At 52.4% G+C, this 22,151-nt stretch overlaps 1 protein-coding gene across 1 annotated transcript; it reads right to left on the reverse strand.

Annotated features, from left to right (window-relative positions):
• Positions 1–709: 709 nt before the first annotated feature.
• LOC147107988 (MARVEL domain-containing protein 2-like) lies at positions 710–21,919 on the reverse strand. The gene is made up of 6 exons (XM_086004363.1): positions 21,836–21,919; positions 14,432–15,614; positions 11,746–11,942; positions 11,048–11,219; positions 6,777–6,827; positions 710–2,020 (listed from the first exon to the last, which is right to left on the reverse strand). The coding sequence occupies exons 2-6, from the start codon at positions 15,581–15,583 to the stop codon at positions 1,904–1,906; spliced, it is 1,689 nt and encodes a 562-aa protein (XP_085860489.1). The 5' UTR covers positions 15,584–15,614; positions 21,836–21,919; the 3' UTR covers positions 710–1,903.
• Between the last annotated feature and the right edge of the window lie 232 nt (positions 21,920–22,151).

Genomic DNA, 22,151 nt, shown 5'->3' on the forward strand with positions numbered 1-22,151 from the left:
CTGTACCTGCCCTGGGAGTGTTTGATGGGACAGTGTAGAGGGAGCTTTACTCTGTATCTAACCCATGCTGTACCTGCCCTGGGAGTGTTTGATGGGACAGTGTAGAGGGAGCTTTACTCTGTATCTAACCCGTGCTGTACCTGCCCTGGGAGTGTTTGATGGGACAGTGTAGAGGGAGCTTTACTCTGTATCTAACCCATGCTGTACCTGCCCTGGGAGTGTTTGATGGGACAGTGTAGAGGGAGCTTTACTCTGTATCTAACCTGTGCTGTACCTGCCCTGGGAGTGTTTGATGGGACAGTGTAGAGGGAGCTTTACTCTGTATCTACCCCGTGCTGTACCTGCCCTGGGAGTGTTTGATGGGACAGTGTAGAGGGGGCTTTACTCTGTATCTAACCCATGCTGTACTTGCCCTGGGAGTGTTTGATGGGACAGTGTAGAGGGAGCTTTACTCTGTATCTAACCCGTGCTGTACTTGCCCTGGGAGTGTTTGATGGGACAGTGTAGAGGGAGCTTTACTCTGTATCTAACCCGTGCTGTACCTGCCCTGGGTGTGTTTGATGGGACAGTGTAGAGGGAGCTTTACCCTCGATCTAACCCATGATGTACATGCTGCAATATTGCTTGATGTTGACATTGGATGACATGATTAGAAAATATGTTCCATTACCAGAACTAACATAATTCCTAAAGAAACAGGACCCTGCCCTTTATCTGAAAAGAAAGTTTATTTTCAACTTACACATTACAAAAACAGAATGAAACCATGAACTAAAAAATCAAACTTGCATTTCTCCAGTGCCTTGCCCAAGCTCAGGACGTCCCAGAGCACTTTACAGCCAATGAAGTACTTTTTGAAGTGTAGTCACTGTTGTAATGTAGGAAACGTGGCAGCCAATTTGCGCACAGCAAGCTCCCACAGACAGCAATGTGATAATGACCAGATAATCTGTTTTTTAGTGATGTTGATTGAGGGATAAATATTGGCCCCAGGACACCGGGGAGAACGTCCCCTGCTCGTCTTCAAAATAGGGCCATGGGATCTTTTACATCCACCCGAGAGGGCAGACGGGGCCTCGGTTTAACGTCTCATCCATAAGACGGCATCTCTGACAGTGCAGCACTCCCTCAGCACTGCACCGGGGGTTTCTGCCTGCTATTATGGGCTCAAGTTCCTGCAGTGGGACTTGAACCCATGACCACCTGATTGGGAGGTGAGAGCGCTGCCCACTGAGCCACGGCTGATCGCGGGAAGCCAATGTAATTGTGAGCTGCCAACCAGAAGGCGGACACATCATCCAGGCCGACATTTCAGTGCAATACTGAGGGAGTGCTGCACTGTCAGAAGTGCTGTCTTTCAGGTGAGACACTGAATCAAGACGCCACCTATCTGTTTCAGGAATCCTGAAAAGCAGGGAATTCTCCACCTATCCCGGCTAATGTTCCTCCCTCAACCAACACCACAAAGAAAGACCATCTGGCCATTTATCTCATTTTATTTTTTGATTCATCTCGGGATGTGAGGCCGGCGTTTATTGCCCACCCCTAGAGGCCCTGAATACAACTCGCTCGGCCACTTCGGAGGGCAGTTAAGAGTCAATCACGTTGGTGCAGGACTGGAGTCACCTATAGGCCCAGACCGGGTAAGGACAGCAGGTTTCCTTCCCTAAAGGACATCAGTGAACCCGTTGGGTTTTTAATGACAGCTTGATGGTCACTTTTACTGCTTTCAAACCAGTTTGGGATCTTGCTCTGCACAAATTGACTGCCAGGTTTGCCTACATAACAGCGGCTGAACTTCCAAAGCAAGTCATTGGCTGTGAATCAGGATGTCCCGAGGATGAGGAAGGTGCAATATAAATGCAAGTTCTTTCTTTGCCTCTATATTACTCAAGTCAGTCTCTCAGTAACTGTCCTTGGAGCTGCATTCTAAATCATATTCTTGGATTCGTTGTTTGATGTACGAGAGCTTGTTCTTCAAATATGTGCATCGTTCCTTCTTCTCCATGAATGCTGGGTCCTGTTTAATAAAAGAAACTCTTATTAGAGGGCCGGGTAGTTGTTGCATGGAATGGGAACTCAACTAAGGAATTATTCCCTTGCCAAATAACACCTTAAAAAAGAAGTCGAATGCATTTCGAAGAGGGTTTTAAGGATTGAGAACAGACCCAGTGGTCAGCTGTGGCTCAGTGGGTAGCACTCACTCTCGCCTCTGAGCCAGAAGGTTGTGGGTTCAAGTCCCACTCCAGAGATTTAAGTACAAAATCCAGGCAGCCACTCCAGTGCAGTGCTGAGGGAGCGCCGCACTGTCAGAGGGGCAGTGCTGAGGGAGCTCCGCACTGTCAGAGGGGCAGTGCTGAGGGAGCGCCGCACTGTCAGAGGGGCAGTACTGAGGGAGCGCCGCACTGTCAGAGGGGCAGTGCTGAGGGAGCGCCGCACTGTCAGAGGGGCAGTACTGAGGGAGCGCCGCACTGTCAGAGGGGCAGTACTGAGGGAGCGCCGCACTGTCAGAGGGGTAGTACTGAGTTGCGCCGCACTGTCAGAGGGGCAGTGCTTATTTGTTTATGGGATGTGGGTGTCACTGGCAAGGCCAGCATTTATTGCCCATCCCTAATTACCCTCGAGAAGGTGGTGGTGAGCCACCTTCTTGAACCGCTGCAGTCCGTGTTGTTAGGGAGGGTGTTCCAGGATTTTGACCCAGTGACGATGAAGGATCGGCGATATATTTCCAAGTCAGGATGATGTGTGACTTGGAGGTGGTGGTGTTCCCATGCGCCTGCTGCCCTTGTCCTTCTAGGTGGAAGAGGTCGTGGGTTTGGGAGGTGCTGCCGAAGATGCCTTGACGAGTTGCTGCAGTGCATCTTGGAGATGGTACACACTGCAGCCACGGTGCGCCGGTGGTGGAGGGAGTGAATGTTTAAGGTGGTGGATGGGGTGCCAATCAAGCGGGTTGCTTTGTCCTGGATGGTGTCGAGCTTCTATGAGTGTTGTTGGAGCTGCACTCATCCAGGCAATTGGAGAGTATTCCATCACACTCCTGACTTGGGCCTTGTAGATGGTGGAAAGGCTTTGGGGAGTCAGGAGGTGAGACACTCGCGCAGAATACCCAGCCTCTGACCTGCTCTTGTTGCCACAGTATTTATGTGGCTGGTCCAGTTAAGTTTCTGGTCAATGGTGACCCCCAGGATGTTGATGGTGGGGGGATTCGGCGATGGTAATGCCGTTGAATGTCAAGGGGCGGTGGTTAGACACTCGCTTGTTGGAGATAGTCCTTGTGTGGCGCGAATGTTACCTGCCACTTATCAGCCCAAGCCTGAACATCGTCCAGGTCTTGTTGCATACGGGCATGGACTGCTTCATTATCTGAGGAGTTGTGAATGGCACTGAACACTGCAGTCATCAGCGAACATCCCCATTTCTGACCTTATGTTGCAGGGAAGGTCATTGATGAAGTAGCTGAAGATGGTTGGGCCTAGGACACTGCCCTGAGGAACTCCTGCAGCGATGTCCTGGGGCTGTGATGATTGACCTTCAACCACCACAACCAGGTACTGAGGGAGCGCCGCACTGTCGGAGGGGCAGTATTGAGGGAGCACTGCACTGTTGGAGGGGCAGTACCGAAGGAGCGCTGCACTGTCTGAGGGGCAGTACTGAGGGAGCGCTGCACTGTCGGAGGGGCAGTACTGAGGGTGCACTGTACTGTCGCAGGGGCAGTACTGAGGGAGCACTGCACTGTCGGAGGTGCAGTACTGAGGGAGCGCCGCACCGTCGGAGGGGCAGTACTGAGGGAGCGCTGCACTGTCGGAGGTGCAGTACTGAGGGAGTGCCGCACTGTCATGGGGCAGTACTGAGGGAGTGCTGCACTGTCGGAGGGGCAGTACAGAGGGAGCGCAGCACTGTCGGAGGGGCAGTACAGAGGGAGCGCAGCACTGTCAGAGGGGCAGTACTGAGGGAGCGCCGCACTGTCAGAGGGGCAGTACTGAGGGAGCGCCGCACTGTCGGAGGGGCAGTACTGAAGGAGCGCCGCACTGTCGGAGGGGCAGTACTGAGGGAGCGCCACACTGTCGGAAGGGCAGTACTGAGGGAGCGCCACACTGTCGGAGGGGCAGTACTGAGGGAGCGCCACACTGTCGGAGGGGCAGTACTGAGGGAGCGCTGCACTGTTGGAGGGGCAGTACTGAGGGAGCGCCGCACTGCAGGAGGGGCAGTACTGAGGGTGCGCCGCACTGTTGGAGGGGCAGTACTGAGGGAGCGCCGCACTGCAGGAGGGGCAGTACTGAGGGTGCGCCGCACTGTTGGAGGGGCAGTACTGAGGGAGCGCTGCACTGTCGGAGGTGCCGTCTTTCAGATGAGACGATAAACAGAGGGCCCGTCTGCCCTCTCAGGTGGATGTTAAAGATCCCACAGCTCTATTTAGAAGAGGAGATAGGGAGTTCTCCTTGGTGGCCTGGCCAATATTTATCCCTCAACCAACATCACTGGTCATTATCGCATTGCTGTTTGTGGGAGCTTGCTGTGCGCAAGTTGGCTACCGCGTTTCCTACATCATAACAGAGACTACATTTCAAAAAGCACTTCATTGGCTGTGAAGTGCTTTGGGACATTGTGGAAAGCGCTGGAGAAATACGAGTCTTTCTTTGGATCCTCCATGGAATGCAGTGGCTGGGATTGCAGGAGCAATGAGCGAGTGACCCGCGGGCTGTAACTGGACCAAGTTGTTAGTGTGGGTCCTGAGGTTGGATTAGTATGCTGATATTCTACTTGATTTCCTTTGAGGTGTCGGAGAAATTTGCCAGAGCTTTAATTCCACAGGAGACTGAGTGGGTTGGGTAGAGTCTATGATGGGAGTGTTGTAGCCGGTCTATTCAGAGAATGGATTGAGTAGAGTCCATGATGGGCGTGTTGTACCTGGTCTATTCAAAGGGATTGAGTAGAGTCCATGATGGGAGTGTTGTACCTGGTCTATTCAGAGAAGGGATTGAGTAAAGTCCATGATGGGAGTGTTGTACCCGGTCTATTCAGAGAAGGGATTGAGTAGAGTCCACGATGGGAGTGTTGTACCTGGTCTGTTCAGAGAAGGGATTGAGTAGAGTCCATGATGGGAGTGTTGTACCTGGTCTATTCAGAGAAGGGATTGAGTAAAGTCCATGATGGGAGTGTTGTACCTGGTCTATTCAGAGAAGGGATTGAGTAGAGTCCATGATGGGAGTGTTGTACCTGGTCTATTTAGAGAAGGGATTGAGTAGAGTCCATGATGGGAGTGTTGTACCTGGTCTATTTAGAGAAGGGATTGAGTAGAGTCCATGATGGGAGTGTTGTACCCGGTCTATTCAGAGAAGGGATTGAGTAGAGTCCATGATGGGAGTGTTGTACCTGGTCTGTTCAGAGAAGGGATTGAGTAGAGTCCATGATGGGAGTGTTGTACCCGGTCTATTTAGAGAAGGGATTGAGTAGAGTCCATGATGGGAGTGTTGTACCCGGTCTATTTAGAGAAGGGATTGAGTAGAGTCCATGATGGGAGTGTTGTACCCGGTCTATTCAGAGAAGGGATTGAGTAGAGTCCATGATGGGAGTGTTGTACCCGGTCTGTTCAGAGAAGGGATTGAGTAGAGTCCATGATGGGAGTGTTGTACCTGGTCTATTCAGAGAAGGGATTGAGTAGAGTCCATGATGGGAGTGTTGTACCCGGTCTATTCAGAGAAGGGATTGAGTAGAGTCCATGATGGGAGTGTTGTACCTGGTCTGTTCAGAGAAGGGATTGAGTAGAGTCCATGATGGGAGTGTTGTACCTGGTCTGTTCAGAGAAGGGATTGAGTAGAGTCCATGATGGGAGTGTTGTACCTGGTCTATTCAGAGAAGGGATTGAGTAGAGTCCATGATGGGAGTGTTGTACCCGGTCTATTCAGAGAAGGGATTGAGTAGAGTCCATGATGGGAGTGTTGTACCTGGTCTGTTCAGAGAAGGGATTGAGTAGAGTCCATGATGGGAGTGTTGTACCTGGTCTATTCAGAGAAGGGATTGAGTAGAGTCCATGATGGGAGTGTTGTACCTGGTCTATTTAGAGAAGGGATTGAGTAGAGTCCATGATGGGAGTGTTGTACCTGGTCTATTCAGAGAAGGGATTGAGTAGAGTCCATGATGGGAGTGTTGTACCTGGTCTGTTCAGAGAAGGGATTGAGTAGAGTCCATGATGGGAGTGTTGTACCTGGTCTGTGGAGGGAATGGTTCTGATGGCCTTTTTCTTATTCCATGCTTTTTTATCGTCTTAAATGGCAGATGAAAATCTAATGCAATCCAAACCGGGTCAACGCAAATTTGGGGGATGTTGAAACCAGTTAATATAGAGCACCAATCTTGGATTGCTCGCTGTGTGAAGCCCCCGGTTAATAGAGGCTGGCCGAGACTTCAAATGCAGCATCAGGAACACACACATTTACCGATTCATTAAAAACCTTTTTTTGGTGTGCAACAGCACAATTGGTGATTGGTCAATGCCAGCCACTGTTATCACCGGTCACATTACCAGCACTACCCAATCAGCTATGACAAATCAATTCTTGAAGACCACACAAGGAAGCCGCCATCTTTCTTTTTATATTTTTTTTTACCTTCTCACCTGGTTTTCTGCTAACTCTACAATTTCTAAAATGAGTTACGATCCAGATTACCATGATCTAACTGAATGGCGGAGCAGGCTCGAGGGGTCTACTCCTGTTCCTATTTATTTTTCCTTCCCCCCTCGGTTGAATGTGTCTGTTGTGATGGTGAATACTCACATTCTTTTTCTCCTCATAATCTTCAAGGATCTTTCCAATCCGTTTGTGTTCCTGGAAAGGGGAGAGGACAAGATTGGTGGTCTGAGTAGGATCACAGTGCGACGGGATTATCAGTATTTAGCAGCGCTGGCGAGTGGGTCACTGGACAATTCTTTGGTGTAGAGAGTTCAGTTACTGCCTGCGCTAAACCCAGAGTGTAGCCACCGTGGGCGTCGCTGTGTCCTGAGCTCCCAGGCTCATGGGATGCTTGGAGGACTTGCATGAGAGGACAACCCTTTTTACCGCTCTCTTCTCCATCTATCCTCTTCCTCACTCAGACACGCAATGCTATCTCTTCATGCCCCAGCGAGGGAACACTAAGCATTGGGGCCGAGTGTCCATGAAGGCTCAGTGGGAAAAGTCAATGCCCTCTATGGTACTGAGCCTTACTGGTCACTTAGCTCCCAGGCTCAATCCCTGGCCAGTGCTGGGTCAGCACATCACTCCTGGGGCATTAGTCGGACTGCTACAATTGGCCCCAGTGCCCCCCGGGGTTAAGAAGTTGGGTGCGCGTTTGTAGAACAGAATTGGACTCGACCGTGATGCCTCTGTGGCCAAATATCATTGCGCCAATCGCTGCCTCGACTGGCAAGTGAAGGAACCAGAGCGTTGCTGGTCAGAACGCCACCTCAGTGGGTGTTACCGCCTCCAGGCGTGCCACAGGTTGTGCGTCACCCGCGCCAACACTGGGCCCCCCCTCCTCAACATTCTGTAAACAACTCACAAGCTCACAGCAACCTGCAGTGTTGTTAAAACCAGTGGAACATTCCCCGGCCTTATCAGCTCCTTATCAGCAGACCCGAGACGAAGCAACAAAAGCAGAGAGTTATTAAATATTTGCTGCCAACAACTGGTGCTGGGGAGTTCCGCCTCGATCCACAAACACTGGGTTCCGCCCCACAGTGAATGTTTCATCCTGGTACGTGAGTAAAGAAAGAAAGAATTACATTTATACAACACCTTCCATAACCCCAGGACGTCTCAAAGTGCTTTCCAGCCAATGAAGTACTTTTTGACGTGTAGTCACTGTTGTAATGTAGGAAACGCGGCAGCCAATTTGAGCACAGCAAGATCCCACAAACAGCAATGTGGTAATGACCAAATAATCTGTTTTTAAAGATGTTGATTGAGGGAAAAATATTGGCCCAAGGACACTGCGGAGAACTCCCCCTGCTCTTCTTCGAAATAGTGGCCGTGGGATCTTTTACGTCCACCTGAGAGAGCTGACGGGGCCCGGGTTTAACATCTCATATGAAAGACGGCACCTCCAACAGTGCGGCGCTCCCTCAGTACTGCCCCTCCGACAGTGCGGCGCTCCCTCAGTACTGCCCCTCCGGCAGTGCGGTGCTCCCTCAGTACTGCCCCTCCGACAGTGCGGCACTCCCTCAGTACTGTCCCTCCGACAGTGCGGTGCTCCCTCAGTACTGCCCCTGCGACAGTGCAGCGCTCCCTCAGTACCGCCCCTCCGACAGTGCGGCGCTCCCTCAGTACTGCCCCTCCGACAGTGCAGCGCTCGTTCAGTACTGCACTGGGAGTGTTGGCCTAGATTTTGTGCACAAAAAGATCCAATGGCCACTATTTGAAAGAAGAGGAGGGGGGAGTTCTCCCCGGTGTCCTGGGGCCAATATTTATCCCTCAACCAACATCACTAAAAACAGATTATCCAGTCATTATCAAGTTGCTGCTTGTGGGAGCTTGCTGTGCGCAAATTGACTGCCGAACTTCCTACATCACAACAGTGACTGCACTTCAAAAATATTTTGTTGGTTGTAATATGGTTTAGGACGTCCTGAGGTCGTGATAGGCGCTATATAAATGCAAGTCTTTTTCTGCCTCTTTATTCACCCAAGAATCCCACACAATTTCCAGCGGGAGCCAGTGGCCAGTGTTCGGGAGCAGAAACCCCCAGCTCGTTCCCCCCCTCCGTACCCCAGGGCTTCCGAGGCCAGTTATAAAGCTCCTGACCGTCTCGTCAATTCAGCGACAGCAGACTAACTAAGCTGCGTGGGGAGTCTTTCCTCGGGAGGGGCGCGTGTCTGAGTTGTAGGGTTTAAAAAATTGTGAGGGTGTTGTAGGCGTGTTATTATTGCAGCTATCGGGAATCCTAACTCCTAACTCAGGGACAGTCGCCTCCAACACCGATCGGATCCAAAACAACACCAGCACACGGACCAGTCACGGCCTGCTCAATGGTTATTATTATCTGACCTCGAGAGTGATTCTGTCTGGTCAGAGTATGTTTACTGGGACTTCGATCCAGTCTCTGAACTTGGCACGAGAGCGAGAGAGCGTGAGAAAAGAAAGGCAGAGGGGAGCAAGAGAAAGACAGAAAAGGGGGAGGGAGAGAGAGAAGAAATGACAGAAGGCAAAGTAACAAACGAGACACCGAAAGATGACTACAGAAAGCAAATATGGAGATTGAAGGAGCACAGGACCGAGGGAGACTAAAGGGGCTTTTATATTACAGGACAGGGGCAGACAGCAGCACGGGACCCCTCCCCTCCCACGTCCCCCCTTCCCTCCGCCCTCCCCTCCCCTCACCTTCCCCCTCCGCCTCTTCCCTCCACCCCCCCCGGCATCACCAATAGAGCTATGGGGAGGGGGTGACAACATTGTAGAGGCAGGAAGCTGTGAGACTACGAGCGGGCTATTGGTTTGAAGCTGCTGGTTGTGTAGAGGAGACGCAGTGACTCTCTTGGTCCTCCTGTTCTCACACACGGTGCTGCCCAGGGCTGAGCCAAGGGGCCGCAGCAGCTCACAGTGACTGGACCACAACAAACACCCAGCGTGAGAAATCTCTGTACTCGACTCCCGGGAAAGGTTGCCAACTCTGGGTGGGCGTATTCCTGGAGTTTTTATCACATGACCTCCAGCTCCAATTGTTTTTATAATAAACAAACGTGTTGAAAGAAAATGAACAAAACACACTGGGGCAAAAATTGGGCCACGCCCCCTTTGGGGAACTACTTTTAGTGCCCCAAAAAAGTTAGCGCCCCCGCGCCCGAAATTGAATGGTAGCACCCCAAGCAGGAGGCGGGGCTACTGGAAGCACTCCCCCTCCCTCTTGGGGCGCGCCCATTGAATATCGCGGCGCGACGTGCAACAGCGCCACACGCGTTGGCAGGTAGCGCCGCGGTATTACAGGCCTCCCTCCCCGATTAAAGGGGCAGGACCTAGCGCACCGGGGCCCTGCTGGGCTCCTTGAGCGCCGGGCTGCCCGATCGCGGCCGGCACCCCACGAGAGGAGGCGAGAGGAGGCAGGTTCTGGCAGGCGGCCCCCCAAAAAATGGCCGCCCGGCACCTGCCCTTTAATTATTGCTGCCATGGCCACAAACATGCCACCCTGACCCTTTCGGCCATAGCGTCCGGCGGTAGGTCAGGGGGCGCTACCGAAGATCGCGGCCGGGTGCGAGCGAGGCGCTGCGATGAGGTCATTGCCGGAGGCACCGCACCACGGGAGGCTACCGCCGCCGCTAACCACCCGTTGAATTTCACGGGAGGCGATAGCAGCGCCGCGCCCGGACGCTAGGGGCTTTGTGTCCTGTTAGCACCCCCTCGGGAAACTAACGGGAGGCACAAAGCAAACAAAATTTCCCCCCACTATTTTTTTAATGCCTTGATGATTTTCCTCCTGGGTGTTGCCCGCGGCCGTGTCCCGGAGATTAATCTTCAATTCCTGGAGACTCCAGGCCAATCCTGGAGGGTTGACAACCTTGCCCCAGAAATGGAAGCACTCTGTGCCACAACTGACCCAGTTCCCCATGACCTCCCTGTGAGCCAGTTCCTCACTGACCCATGACCTCCCTGTGACCCAGTTCCCCACTGACCCTTGACCTCCATGTGACCCAGTTCCCCACTGACCCATGACCTCTCTGTGACCCAGTTCCCCACTGACCCATGACCTCCCTGTGACCCAGTTCCCCACTGACCCTTGACCTCCATGTGACCCAGTTCCCCACTGACCCATGACCTCTCTGTGACCCAGTTCCCCACTGACCCATGACCTCCCTGTGACCCTGTTCCCCACTGACTCATGACCTCCCTGTGTGACCCAATTTCCCACTGACCTCCCTGTGACCCAGTTTCCCGCTGACCCATGACCTCCCTGCCACCCAGTTTCCCGCTGACCCATGACCTCCCTGTGACCCAGTTTCCCACTGACTTATGACCTCCCTGTGACCCAGTTTCCCACTGACCCATGACCTCCCTGTGTGACCCAATTTCCCACTGACCTCTGACTGCTCCGTGTATCGAGGCAGTTTTTCTATCAGGATCTTCAGCTCCCTGAACCTTTTGCTGGCTGTGTGGACCTCGGAGTGTAGCTCCTTGTATTCTGCGTACTGATCGTTGAACACTCCTTTATAACGCTCCCTCTCCTCCGCTGTCTCGATCTTTGGGTACTTTCTAAAAAAAAACAGTTTACAGTGGGATGTGGTCAGTCAATGGACCAGCTTTGAGCTGTGTGCAAACGTTCCCTGACTCTCCATCGTGTTGTCACGTCTCATGGTAATATCTGCACCAATGGTTCAATTGGGTTACACTCACTGACAAGGTGAAGGCGTTACCGAGTTACACTCAACAGCAATCTGCATTTATACAGCGCCTTTAGCATAGCAAGACATCCCAAGGTGCTTCACAGGAGCAATTATCAAACAAAATTTGACACCGAGCCACATAAGGAGATATTAGGACAGGTGACCAAAAGCTTGGTCAAAGGTTTTAAGGAGTGTCTTAAAGGAGAGAGGTAGAGAGGTTTAGGGAGGGAATTCCAGAACTTAGGGCCTCGGCAACAGAAGGCACGGCTGCCAATGGTGGAGCGATGGAAATCGGGGATGGAGTTACAGAATTGGAGTTATATTGACTGACAGGTGAAGGTGTTACCGGGCATAAATATTCATTGTGCGTTTACTAACGAGACGAATATCCTTACGTTACGTAATCGGGAATGATGAGGGGCTTTGGAATGTATCCGGCTGGAATAGATTTGTTGAGGGTCCCGGGACCATCGGACGAGAGCTGGATGCTCTTGGTGACCCCTTCGTCCTGAGGTTCTGGCGTGTTTCTTCTGAATGACATCCGCTTGAAAGAGAACGGCCGTCTCAGCCTGGTCACTGCAGCCGTCTTACTCTACAAGAAACAAGAAATTGTTAGGACAGCTGGAAGCTCGAGCCTAACTGACAAAAGCAGTGGTTTTATGTGGGACCAGAGGTGTGGGGGGGTGGGGGCGGACTGGGCTACATCACTCCGACAAGAACAGAAGAAATGGGAGCAGGAGTCGGCCATTCGAGCCTGCTCCGCCATTCAATAAGATCATGGCTGATCTTCTAGAAAGAAAGACTTGCATTTATATAGCGCCTTTCATGACCACTGGATGTCCCAAAGTGCTTTACAGCCAATGAAGTATAGTCACTGTTGTAATGTAGGAAACGCGGCAGCCAATTTGCACACAGCAAGCTCCCACAAACAGCAATGTGATAAATGACCAGATAATCTGTGTTTTGTGATATTGGTTGAGGGATAAATATTGGCCCCAGGACGAACTCCCCTGCTCTTCTTTGAAATCGTGGCCATGGGATCTTTTGCGTCCAACTGCGAGGGTAGGCGGGGGCCTCGGTTTAACATCTCATCTGAGAGACGGCACCTCCAACAGTGTAGCACTCCCTCAGCACTCCACTGGAGTGCCAGACTAGATTTTTGTGCTCAAGTCTCTGGAGTGGGACTTGAACCCACAACCTTCATGACTCAGAGGCGAGAGTGCTGCCCACTGAGCCACAGCTGACACAACTACCTCAACTCCACCTTCCTGCACTATCCCCATATCCCTCGATTCCCTTAATATCCAAAAATCTATCGATCTCTGCCTTGAATATACTCAACGACTGAGCCTCCACAGCCCTCTGGGGCAGAGAATTCCAAAGATTCACCGCCCTCCGAGTGAAGAAATTCCTCCTCATCTCAGTCTTAAATGGCCGACCCCTTATTTTATATGTTTCAATGAGATCACCTCTCATTCTTCTAAACTCTAGAGAATATAGGCCCAGTCTACTCAATCTCTCCTCATAGGACAATCCCCCTCCCCCAGGAATCAGTCTGGTGAACCTTCGTTGCGCTTCCTCTATGGCAAGTATATCCTTCTGAAGTGGGGAAAGCACGCTGACAGCTCACATAGTGATGTGCAAGTGGCACTGGCAGACATGAAAAACCACATCCATGAGGTGCGGTCAAAGCTGGCCGTGTAGACAGACACCAGGTCTAAGAAAAACTTTGTTTGTGCACCTAAGCTGCTCTTGTGGTTTTGCTGTCTGGGTCACAATGATAACATGTTCTTTTTGCTCATCACTTCAGCAGTTTAGGTTAACAATTAGTTATGCAGCTTGTATATGTACACCTTAAGATATGTAATCCAATCCGTGAAGGTGCACGCGGGCCAAGGTCCAATTAAGTTGTGAGAGCGGATTGTGCACGAGGCTACCATGACTTTTGAACGCATAAATATGTAACGCTTACTGTATCAATTTGGAGAAGTCTCCTGCCACGCCAGTAGAGATTGTCTCCCCATCGATCGATGTAACAAAAACAACTTGACTATCGATCTGAAAACCTTGTGTCGAGTGTTAGTCTAAAATACTCCACAACACTTCCTTAGGTAAGGAGACCAAAACTGTACACAATACTCCAGGTGTGGTCTCACCAGGGCCCTATGCAACTGTAGTAAGACTTCCTTACTCTTATAATCCAATCTTTTTGTAATAAAGGCTAACATACCATTGCTTTCCTAATTGCTTGTTGTACCTGCATGTTAACTTTCTTCTGCTTTTCTACTCAAGCTTCATGGGATCACAGCATTTCCAGATCCTGTCCTCACATCATATCCGCACACATCTTCCAGCAAATAATGATCAGGAGCAGGAAGCCTGGTTTCCACCCCCACCCCCCGCCAATCCTGCTCTCACTTGTTGCCCACAGAGACAGACACAAACACAGCAACAACTTGCATTTATATAGCGCCTTTAACATAGTAAAACATCCCAAGGCGATTCACAGGAGCGATTATCAAATAGGAGATATTAGGACAGGTGACGAGGTCGGTTTTAAGGAGTGTCTTAAAGGAGGAGAGAGAGATGGAGAGGTTTGGGGAGGGAATTCCGGAGCTCAGGGCCAGAATTGGAGGAGCGCAGAGTTCTTGGAGGATTGTAGGGCTGGAGGAGGTTAGAGATAGGGAGGGGTGAGGCTATGGAGGGATTTAAACACAAGGATGAGAATTTTAAATTGAGATGTTGCTGGACCAGGAGTCAGTGTAGGTCAGCGAGCACAGGGGCGATGGGTGAACGGGACTTGGTGCGAGACAGGTCGAGAAGGATGAGGAGGGATAGTTTACCATGTTCACAGTCACATAGGGTGTCATTCGTGACTTTGATAAGGCCCGTTTCAGTCCTGTGTTGAAAATATATCTGTGTACATCTTTCATTTTACCAGTAAATTGTGTTGTAAAGAATTGATTCATGGGTCATCTGCCCAGAAGTAGGACCTTCCCTGTACGAGCTGGTATCTTCAGCTGGCTGAAGCCAGGAACCTGTGCCGTTGCGTGTCTCACCTACTAATGCAGCAGGGCCTACCTGGTTCCTGAACGCTTCCCTTTCCCTTCTAGCTTGCTCATGACGCCACACTTTGATACACACGGCCGTGCTGATCAGGTACATGAGCATGTTGACGAATAGGAAGGCGGCGGCTGCGATCTGCCCGCTCTCCACCCGGCACAGCTGGTAGTACAGGGGGCTGTTGGCCATCATGGTGTAGCACAGGCCCCCCAAGCTGAAGCCGTTGACATAGACGATGCCGGCCGCCATGTACAGAAAGAAGAGGCAAGCGTTCATGGTGAATTCCGTCAGAGGCCACCAATCCGAGTCGAGGAGAATGGTCCTATAATAGAGCGTCAGTCCCAGGACCAAGAGCCCCACCGTCACGACCCAGGCCAGACCAGCCATGACCAGGACAAAAGGGGTTTTGGGTCCATTGTAGTAGTAATTGTTCCCAAACCCATAGCTTGGGAAAGATCCCCCACTGTAATTGTACCACTGGTTGTCTTTCTGTATGTACGCACATATACAGGCAACCACCATGGCGCCGAAGAGCAGCTCCATCACTCCCAGTAACCGCAGCAGTCCTGGCCATGACTTCATGTAAGCGTGCTTCAGCTGGTAGACGTGCATCCTCTCCATGTAGCTCTGGGCCGACTCAGGCTGCTTCTCTGTGAAATCGCTCTGAAACGTCGGCGCTGCTTCCCTTTCCTCTCTGGCCGACCACGTCCCCCACTCGAGCATACTCGAGTCCGTATCTTCGGCGACCCGCCCGGACTCCTCTGCAGAGGCGTCGCCGCCCATCGACACGTTCCTGCGCCAGCCTGGAAGAGGCGACACGGGGGGCGAGCACTCCTCCGCTCTCCACGGGGAGCTGAAGTTGAACAGCGACTTCGTACCCGCTCCGCGGCCCCTCAAGAAGTCCTTCCAAGAGTCGGGGATGAACCTTCTCTTCGGTTTGATGTTGGGCATGGGCAGTTCCTCTCCCAGCTCGCCCACTGGCGGCTGCAGCGGCAGAGGAGGCGGCTCGCTGGCGGAGTCATCTTCCTCGCAGCTGCTCGTGGCTGCGTTTGACATCAAGTACGTGGGCAGCACCTGCCTCTGGAGGTGGGAATGCTCGTCCTCTTGGCCATTGGCTGCTGTCCAGCTCCTGCCGTAACCATCGGTTACAGTTCTCCAATCTGAAGACATCCTTATTCTTCTCCCTGTTTGGTCTCTCCAACTGAACAAAGCAGAGAAGGGGAAGGAACAGCATTTAATCGGCACAAATACAACTGCCTTCACCACATCCAGTTTAACAAATGTGCTGGTAACTTTAACTACTCCAGGAGGTAAATCCCAGCTCCTTCCTATTTCAGGGCTGAGAGGAGCTTTAACATTCCATGGATTGGCACGGTGCCCTCAATGACTTCAGTTCCTCTGTGGAGTGTCAGGAGCCCAGAGCTGAGCAAACAAAAGACTGGACAATCAAAACTACATTTCTTGGATTTTTGACTTTTTAATACATTTTTTCTCTCTCTCCACTTGGTAACATCACCGGCCACACTCACACTCACACACAGAAATAAACAGAGACACACACACAGAAACAGACACACACAGACACAGACACACACATACAGAAACACTCACACACAGAAACAGACAGACACAGAAAGAGACAGACACAGAAAGAGACAGAGACAGAGACACACACACAGCGACACACACACACAGATACAGAAAGAGACAGACACAGACACAGAAAGAGACAGAGACACACACACAGAGACAAACACACACACACACAGAGAAAGGGACAGACACACACACAGACACAGAAAGAGACAGAGACACACACACAGAAACACAGAAACACACAGACACAGAAACACACAGACACAGAAACACAGACAGAGAGACACACACAGACAGACACACACAGAAACACACACAGAAAGAGACAGAGACTCACAGACACAGACACCCTTTCTCCCCCAGACCTCCTCCAAAGCTATAGCCCATGGCCAGAGAGCAGGAGATAGTGAAGGAGGATGGAAGATGGAACACGAGCTACTGCTGCCCTTACTTTTATTGGCATGGGTCACTGGCTGGGTACCGTACACGACAACCCACTGCCTCCCAAAGAAGTATCTCCGAGGTAGGTAAATATCAACATTTTTCAGTTTTAAGCAATGGCCCGGAGGAGCGGGCGATGGCGAGGATGGTTTAGTTGCCCTGGGAGGGGCTCCTTCTCGCTCGGGTCACCCGGGGGTTCACTGTGATTCAGTCAGAGCGGTGGGAATTGGTTGATGTGAGGCGTCAGCCGCGGCTCAGTTGGTTGCACTCTCCACCCTGCCCCCGCCACATGAGTCAGAGGTCGTGGGTTCAAGTCCCCACTCCGGAGACTCGAGCCCCATAATTCAGGCCGACACTCCCAGGGCAGTGCTGAGGGAGTGCGGCACTGTCGGAGGTGCCGTCTTTCCGATGACACATTAAACCGAGGCCCCGTCTGCCCTCTCAGGTGGACATAAAAGATCCCACGGCCACTATTCCAAAGAAGAGCAGGGGAGTTCTCCCCAGTGTCCTGGCCAGTGTTTATCCCTCAACCAACATCACTAAAACAGATTGTCTGGTCATTATCACATTGCTGTTTGTGGGGGCTTGCTGTGTGCAAATTGGCTGCCGCGTTTCCTACATTACAACAGTGACTTCAAAAGTGCTTGATTGATAGTCATAGAGTCATAACGGCACAGAAGGAGGCCATTCGGCCCATCGAGTCCATGCCGGCTCTCTGTAGAGCAATCCAGTCAGTCCCATTCCCCCGCTCTATCCCCGTAGCCCTGCAAGTTTATTTCCCTCAAGTGTCTATCCAGTCTCCCCTTGAAAACATCGAGTGTCTCCGCTTCCACCACTTCCGTCGGCAGCGAGTTCCAGGTCCTCACCACTCGCTGCGTAAAAAAGTTTCCCCTCACGTCCCCCCTGTATCTCTTGCCCAAAACCTTAAATCTGTGTCCCCCTAGTCCTTGTACCGCCAACTAGTGGGAACAGTGCTTTGGGACGTCCTGCGGATGCGAAAGGCACTATAGACATGAGAGCTCTTTCCTTCTTTGATGCCTACAATTTGCCACATGGTGCGTGTCCAATCTAAGCCAGGCCAATCGAGATGGTGAGGAACTTTCACACAACTAAATTGGTAAGAGTGCAGATCATTGCAGGCAACCAGTTACACAGAGGCACTGGTCCAAGTACAGAGTCAACCTCACAGCATCCAGATTACACTTGGCACCTTTTGCCAAGTCCATGACCAAAGTCAAAATTGCTCGCACTCTGGCTATTGTTAAAGAAAGACTTGCATTTATATAACAACTTGCATTTATATAGCGCCTTTAACGTAGTAAAATGTCCCAAGGCGCTTCACAGGAGCGATTATCAAACAAAATTTGACATCGAGCCACGTAAGGATAAATTAGGGCCGATGACCAAAAGCTGGGTCAAAGAGGTAGGTTTTAAGGAGCGTCTTAAAGGAGGAGAGAGAGGTGGAGAGGTTTAGGGAGGGAATTCTAGAGCTCGGGGCCCAGGCAGCTGAAGGCACGGCCGCCAATGGTAGAGCGATTAAAATCGGGGATGCGCAAGAGGCCAGAATTGGGTATATAGTGACTTTCACAACCTCAGAACATCCCAAAGCGCTTCACAGCCACTGAAGTACTTTTGGAAGTGCAGTCACTGTTGTAATGTAGGAAACGTGGCAGCCTATTTGCGCACAGCAAGCTCCCACAACAGCAATGTGATAATGACCAGACAATCTGTTTTAGTCATGTTGGTTAGGGATAAATATGGCCAGGACACCGGGGAGAACTCCCCCTGCTCTTCTTCAAATAGTGCCGTGGATCTTTTAGAGGGCAGACGAGGCCTCGGTTTAACACTTCATCCGAAAGACGGCACCTCCGACAGTGCAGCGCTCCCTCAGTACTGGCCCTCCGACAGTGCAGCGCTCCCTCAGTACTGGCCCTCCGACAGTGCAGCGCTCCCTCAGTACTGGCCCTCCGACAGTGCAGCACTCCCTCAGGACTGGCCCTCCGACAGTGCAGCGCTCCCTCAGTACTGGCCCTCCGACAGTGCGGCGCTCCCTCAGTACTGGCCCTCCGACAGTGCGGCGCTCCCTCAGTACTGGCCCTCCGACAGTGCAGCGCTCCCTCAGTACTGGCCCTCCGACAGTGCAGCGCTCCCTCAGTACTGGCAGCGGGAGTGTCGGTCTAGATTTTGTGCCCAAGTCTCTGGAGTGGGGACTTGAACCCATGACCTTCTGACTCCGAGGCGAGAGAGAGCTGCCCACTGAACCACCGCTGCTACTGTGAGCACAGCCAAATTTCACAAACAGGAATTACACGAATGACCAGTTAATCGGTTTCTGAGGCTCCTCTTTGAATGGCTTTGAGGGGTTGTTTAATGTCAGCTGCAGCCGGCTGAACGGACAGATGGTGCCTTTAATGTCCAAACCCAAGATCAGCACCTTCGACAAGGCATCGCCCTCTGTTAGGGTTGCCAACTCTGAGTGGACGTATTCCTGGCTGTTCCATCACATGACCTCCTCCTCCAGCTGCCCAACCCAGTCCAACAGGGTCACATAACATTTTTAAAAAACACACACAATTTTTTTAATGCCCTTATGATTTCTTTTCCCCCGGATGTTGCTCATTGCAGTGACCCGGAGATTAATCTTCAAATCCTGGAGACTCCAGGGCAATTCTGGAGGGTTGGGAACCCTAACTTCAGTACTCGACTAGACAGTGGGTTCAAACCCCAGTTGGCCCCATTGACTGTGATCTGGAAATTGATCTAGGTCCAACTCTTATGTTTTGTTGGATCCAGGAACATCCAACCCAGACTTTGACCCGGCTAGACCCATCCAACCCAGAGTTAGACCCCGCGAGGCCCATCCAACCCAGACTTTGACCCGGCTAGACCCATCCAACCCAGACTTTGACCCGGCTAGACCCATCCAACCCAGAGTTAGACCCCGCGAGGCCCATCCAACCCAAACTTAGACCCCGCTAGACCCATCCAACCCAGGGTTAGACCCCGCGAGGCCCATCCAACCCAGGGTTAGACCCCGCTAGACCCATCCAACGCAGAGTTAGACCCCGCGAGGCCCATCCAACCCAGGGTTAGACCCCGCTAGACCCATCCAACGCAGAGTTAGACCCCGCGAGGCCCATCCAACCCAGAGTTAGACCCCGCGAGGCCCATCCAACCCAGAGTTAGACCCCACGAGGCCCATCCAACCCAGAGTTAGACCCCGCGAGGCCCATCCAACCCAGAGTTAGACTCCGCTAGACCCATCCAACTCAGGGTTAGACCCCACTAGACCCATCCAACCCAGGGTTAGACCCCGCGAGGCCCATCCAACCCAGAGTTAGACCCTGCTAGACCCATCCAACCCAGGGTTAGACCCCACTAGACCCATCCAACCCAGAGTTAGACCCCGCGAGGCCCATCCAACCCAGAGTTAGACCCCGCGAGGCCCATCCAACCCAGAGTTAGACCCCACTAGACCCATCCAACCCAGGGTTAGACCCCGCGAGGCCCATCCAACCCAGAGTTAGACCCCGCGAGGCCCATCCAACCCAGAGTTAGACCCCGCGAGGCCCATCCAACCCAGAGTTAGACCCCACTAGACCCATCCAACCCAGGGTTAGACCCCGCGAGGCCCATCCAACCCAGAGTTAGACCCTGCTAGACCCATCCAACCCAGAGTTAGACCCTGCTAGACCCATCCAACCCAGGGTTAGACCCCACTAGACCCATCCAACCCAGGGTTAGACCCCACTAGACCCATCCAACCCAGAGTTAGACCCCGCGAGGCCCATCCAACCCAGAGTTAGACCCCGCGAGGCCCATCCAACCCAGAGTTAGACCCCGCGAGGCCCATCCAACCCAGAGTTAGACCCTGCTAGACCCATCCAACCCAGAGTTAGACCCCGCGAGGCCCATCCAACCCAGAGTTAGACCCTGCTAGACCCATCCAACCCAGAGTTAGACCCCACTAGACCCATCCAACCCAGAGTTAGACCCCGCTAGACCCATCCAACCCAGAGTTAGACCCCACTAGACCCATCCAACCCAGGGTTAGACCCCGCTAGACCCATCCAACCCAGAGTTAGACCCCACTAGACCCATCCAACCCAGGGTTAGACCCCGCTAGACCCATCCAACCCAGGGTTAGACCCCGTGAGGCCCATCCAACCCAGAGTTAGACCCCGCGAGGCCCATCCAACCCAGAGTTAGACCCTGCTAGACCCATCCAACCCAGAGTTAGACCCTGCTAGACCCATCCAACCCAGAGTTAGACCCCACTAGACCCATCCAACCCAGAGTTAGACCCCACTAGACCCATCCAACCCAGAGTTAGACCCCACTAGACCCATCCAACCCAGAGTTAGACCCCGCGAGACCCATCCAACCCAGAGTTAGACCCCACTAGACCCATCCAACCCAGAGTTAGACCCTGCTAGACCCATCCAACCCAGAGTTAGACCCCGCGAGACCCATCCAACCCAGGGTTAGACCCCACTAGACCCATCCAACCCAGGGTTAGACCCCGCGAGACCCATCCAACCCAGGGTTAGACCCCACTAGACCCATCCAACCCAGAGTTAGACCCCACTAGACCCATCCAACCCAGAGTTAGACCCCGCGAGACCCATCCAACCCAGGGTTAGACCCCACTAGACCCATCCAACCCAGAGTTAGACCCCACTAGACCCATCCAACCCAGAGTTAGACCCCACTAGACCCATCCAACCCAGAGTTAGACCCCACTAGACCCATCCAACCCAGGGTTAGACCCCGCGAGACCCATCCAACCCAGAGTTAGACCCCACTAGACCCATCCAACCCAGAGTTAGACCCCACTAGACCCATCCAACCCAGAGTTAGACCCCGCGAGACCCATCCAACCCAGGGTTAGACCCCACTAGACCCATCCAACCCAGAGTTAGACCCCACTAGACCCATCCAACCCAGGGTTAGACCCCGCGAGACCCATCCAACCCAGGGTTAGACCCCGCGAGACCCATCCAACCCAGAGTTAGACCCCACTAGATCCATCCAACCCAGAGTTAGACCCTGCTAGACCCATCCAACCCTTCCCTCAATGGGAAACTCTCCCAGTTCCTGGTTTCCAGCCTCACCTCTTTCCCACTGATCCCAGGATGAGTTGTTCCCCCAAACTGGGCGGATCTGAATTCACTCCCAGTCACATCCACATTCAGTGCCCCGGCAAAGCTACCGCGTGCCTGCAGAGAGAAAGTGACAAAGCAAGGATTGCAAAGAGCCAGATTCAGACAGACCACCAGGTGGTTTAAGGAAAGCCCCGCTCAGTGAGTTAGACCGACAGCCGAGCCAAGCCGGCTCCTTCAGCGGCGCCCCCAGACCAGAGGGCGAATGGCCCCAGACACTCACCACCGACCCAATCCCAATCCGGCTGACGGGCGGTCCCGGGAGAGGATCGTGTCCCCCGGGTCTGACTCCAACACTCGCAATGGCTGCGAGTCTGAGAGAAACTCCGACAGGCGTGTGACGCAGAAACATCAATAGACTGGGTTAGACATTAACCAGGGCAGAAAGAATTGGTCATTTACCAGGGCGGCAGAGAGAATTGGATATCAACCAGAGAGAGAGAATTATACATTAACTACAGCTTGTATTTATATAGCACCTTCAACTAGGAAATGGTCCCAAGGCAGCTCACAGGAGCGATTATCAAACAACATTTGAC

Source organism: Somniosus microcephalus, chromosome 13 (genome assembly GCF_052327205.1).
Source record: "Somniosus microcephalus isolate GS21.2 chromosome 13, FLI_Smic_1.0, whole genome shotgun sequence".
NCBI classification, from domain to species: Eukaryota; Metazoa; Chordata; class Chondrichthyes; order Squaliformes; family Somniosidae; genus Somniosus; species Somniosus microcephalus.

Excerpts from the sequence above, each read along its gene's own strand:
- LOC147107988 (XM_086004363.1), bottom strand. The coding sequence starts at position 15,583 with ATGTCTTCAGATTGGAGAACTGTAACCGATGGTTACGGCAGGAGCTGG. Across the intron at positions 6,828-11,047 it reads GATACACGGAGCAGTCAGAG|GAACACAAACGGATTGGAAA; the intron begins GTCAGTGGGAAA and ends TCCCCTTTCCAG. Across the intron at positions 2,021-6,776 it reads ATTATGAGGAGAAAAAGAAT|GACCCAGCATTCATGGAGAA; the intron begins GTGAGTATTCAC and ends TTTATTAAACAG.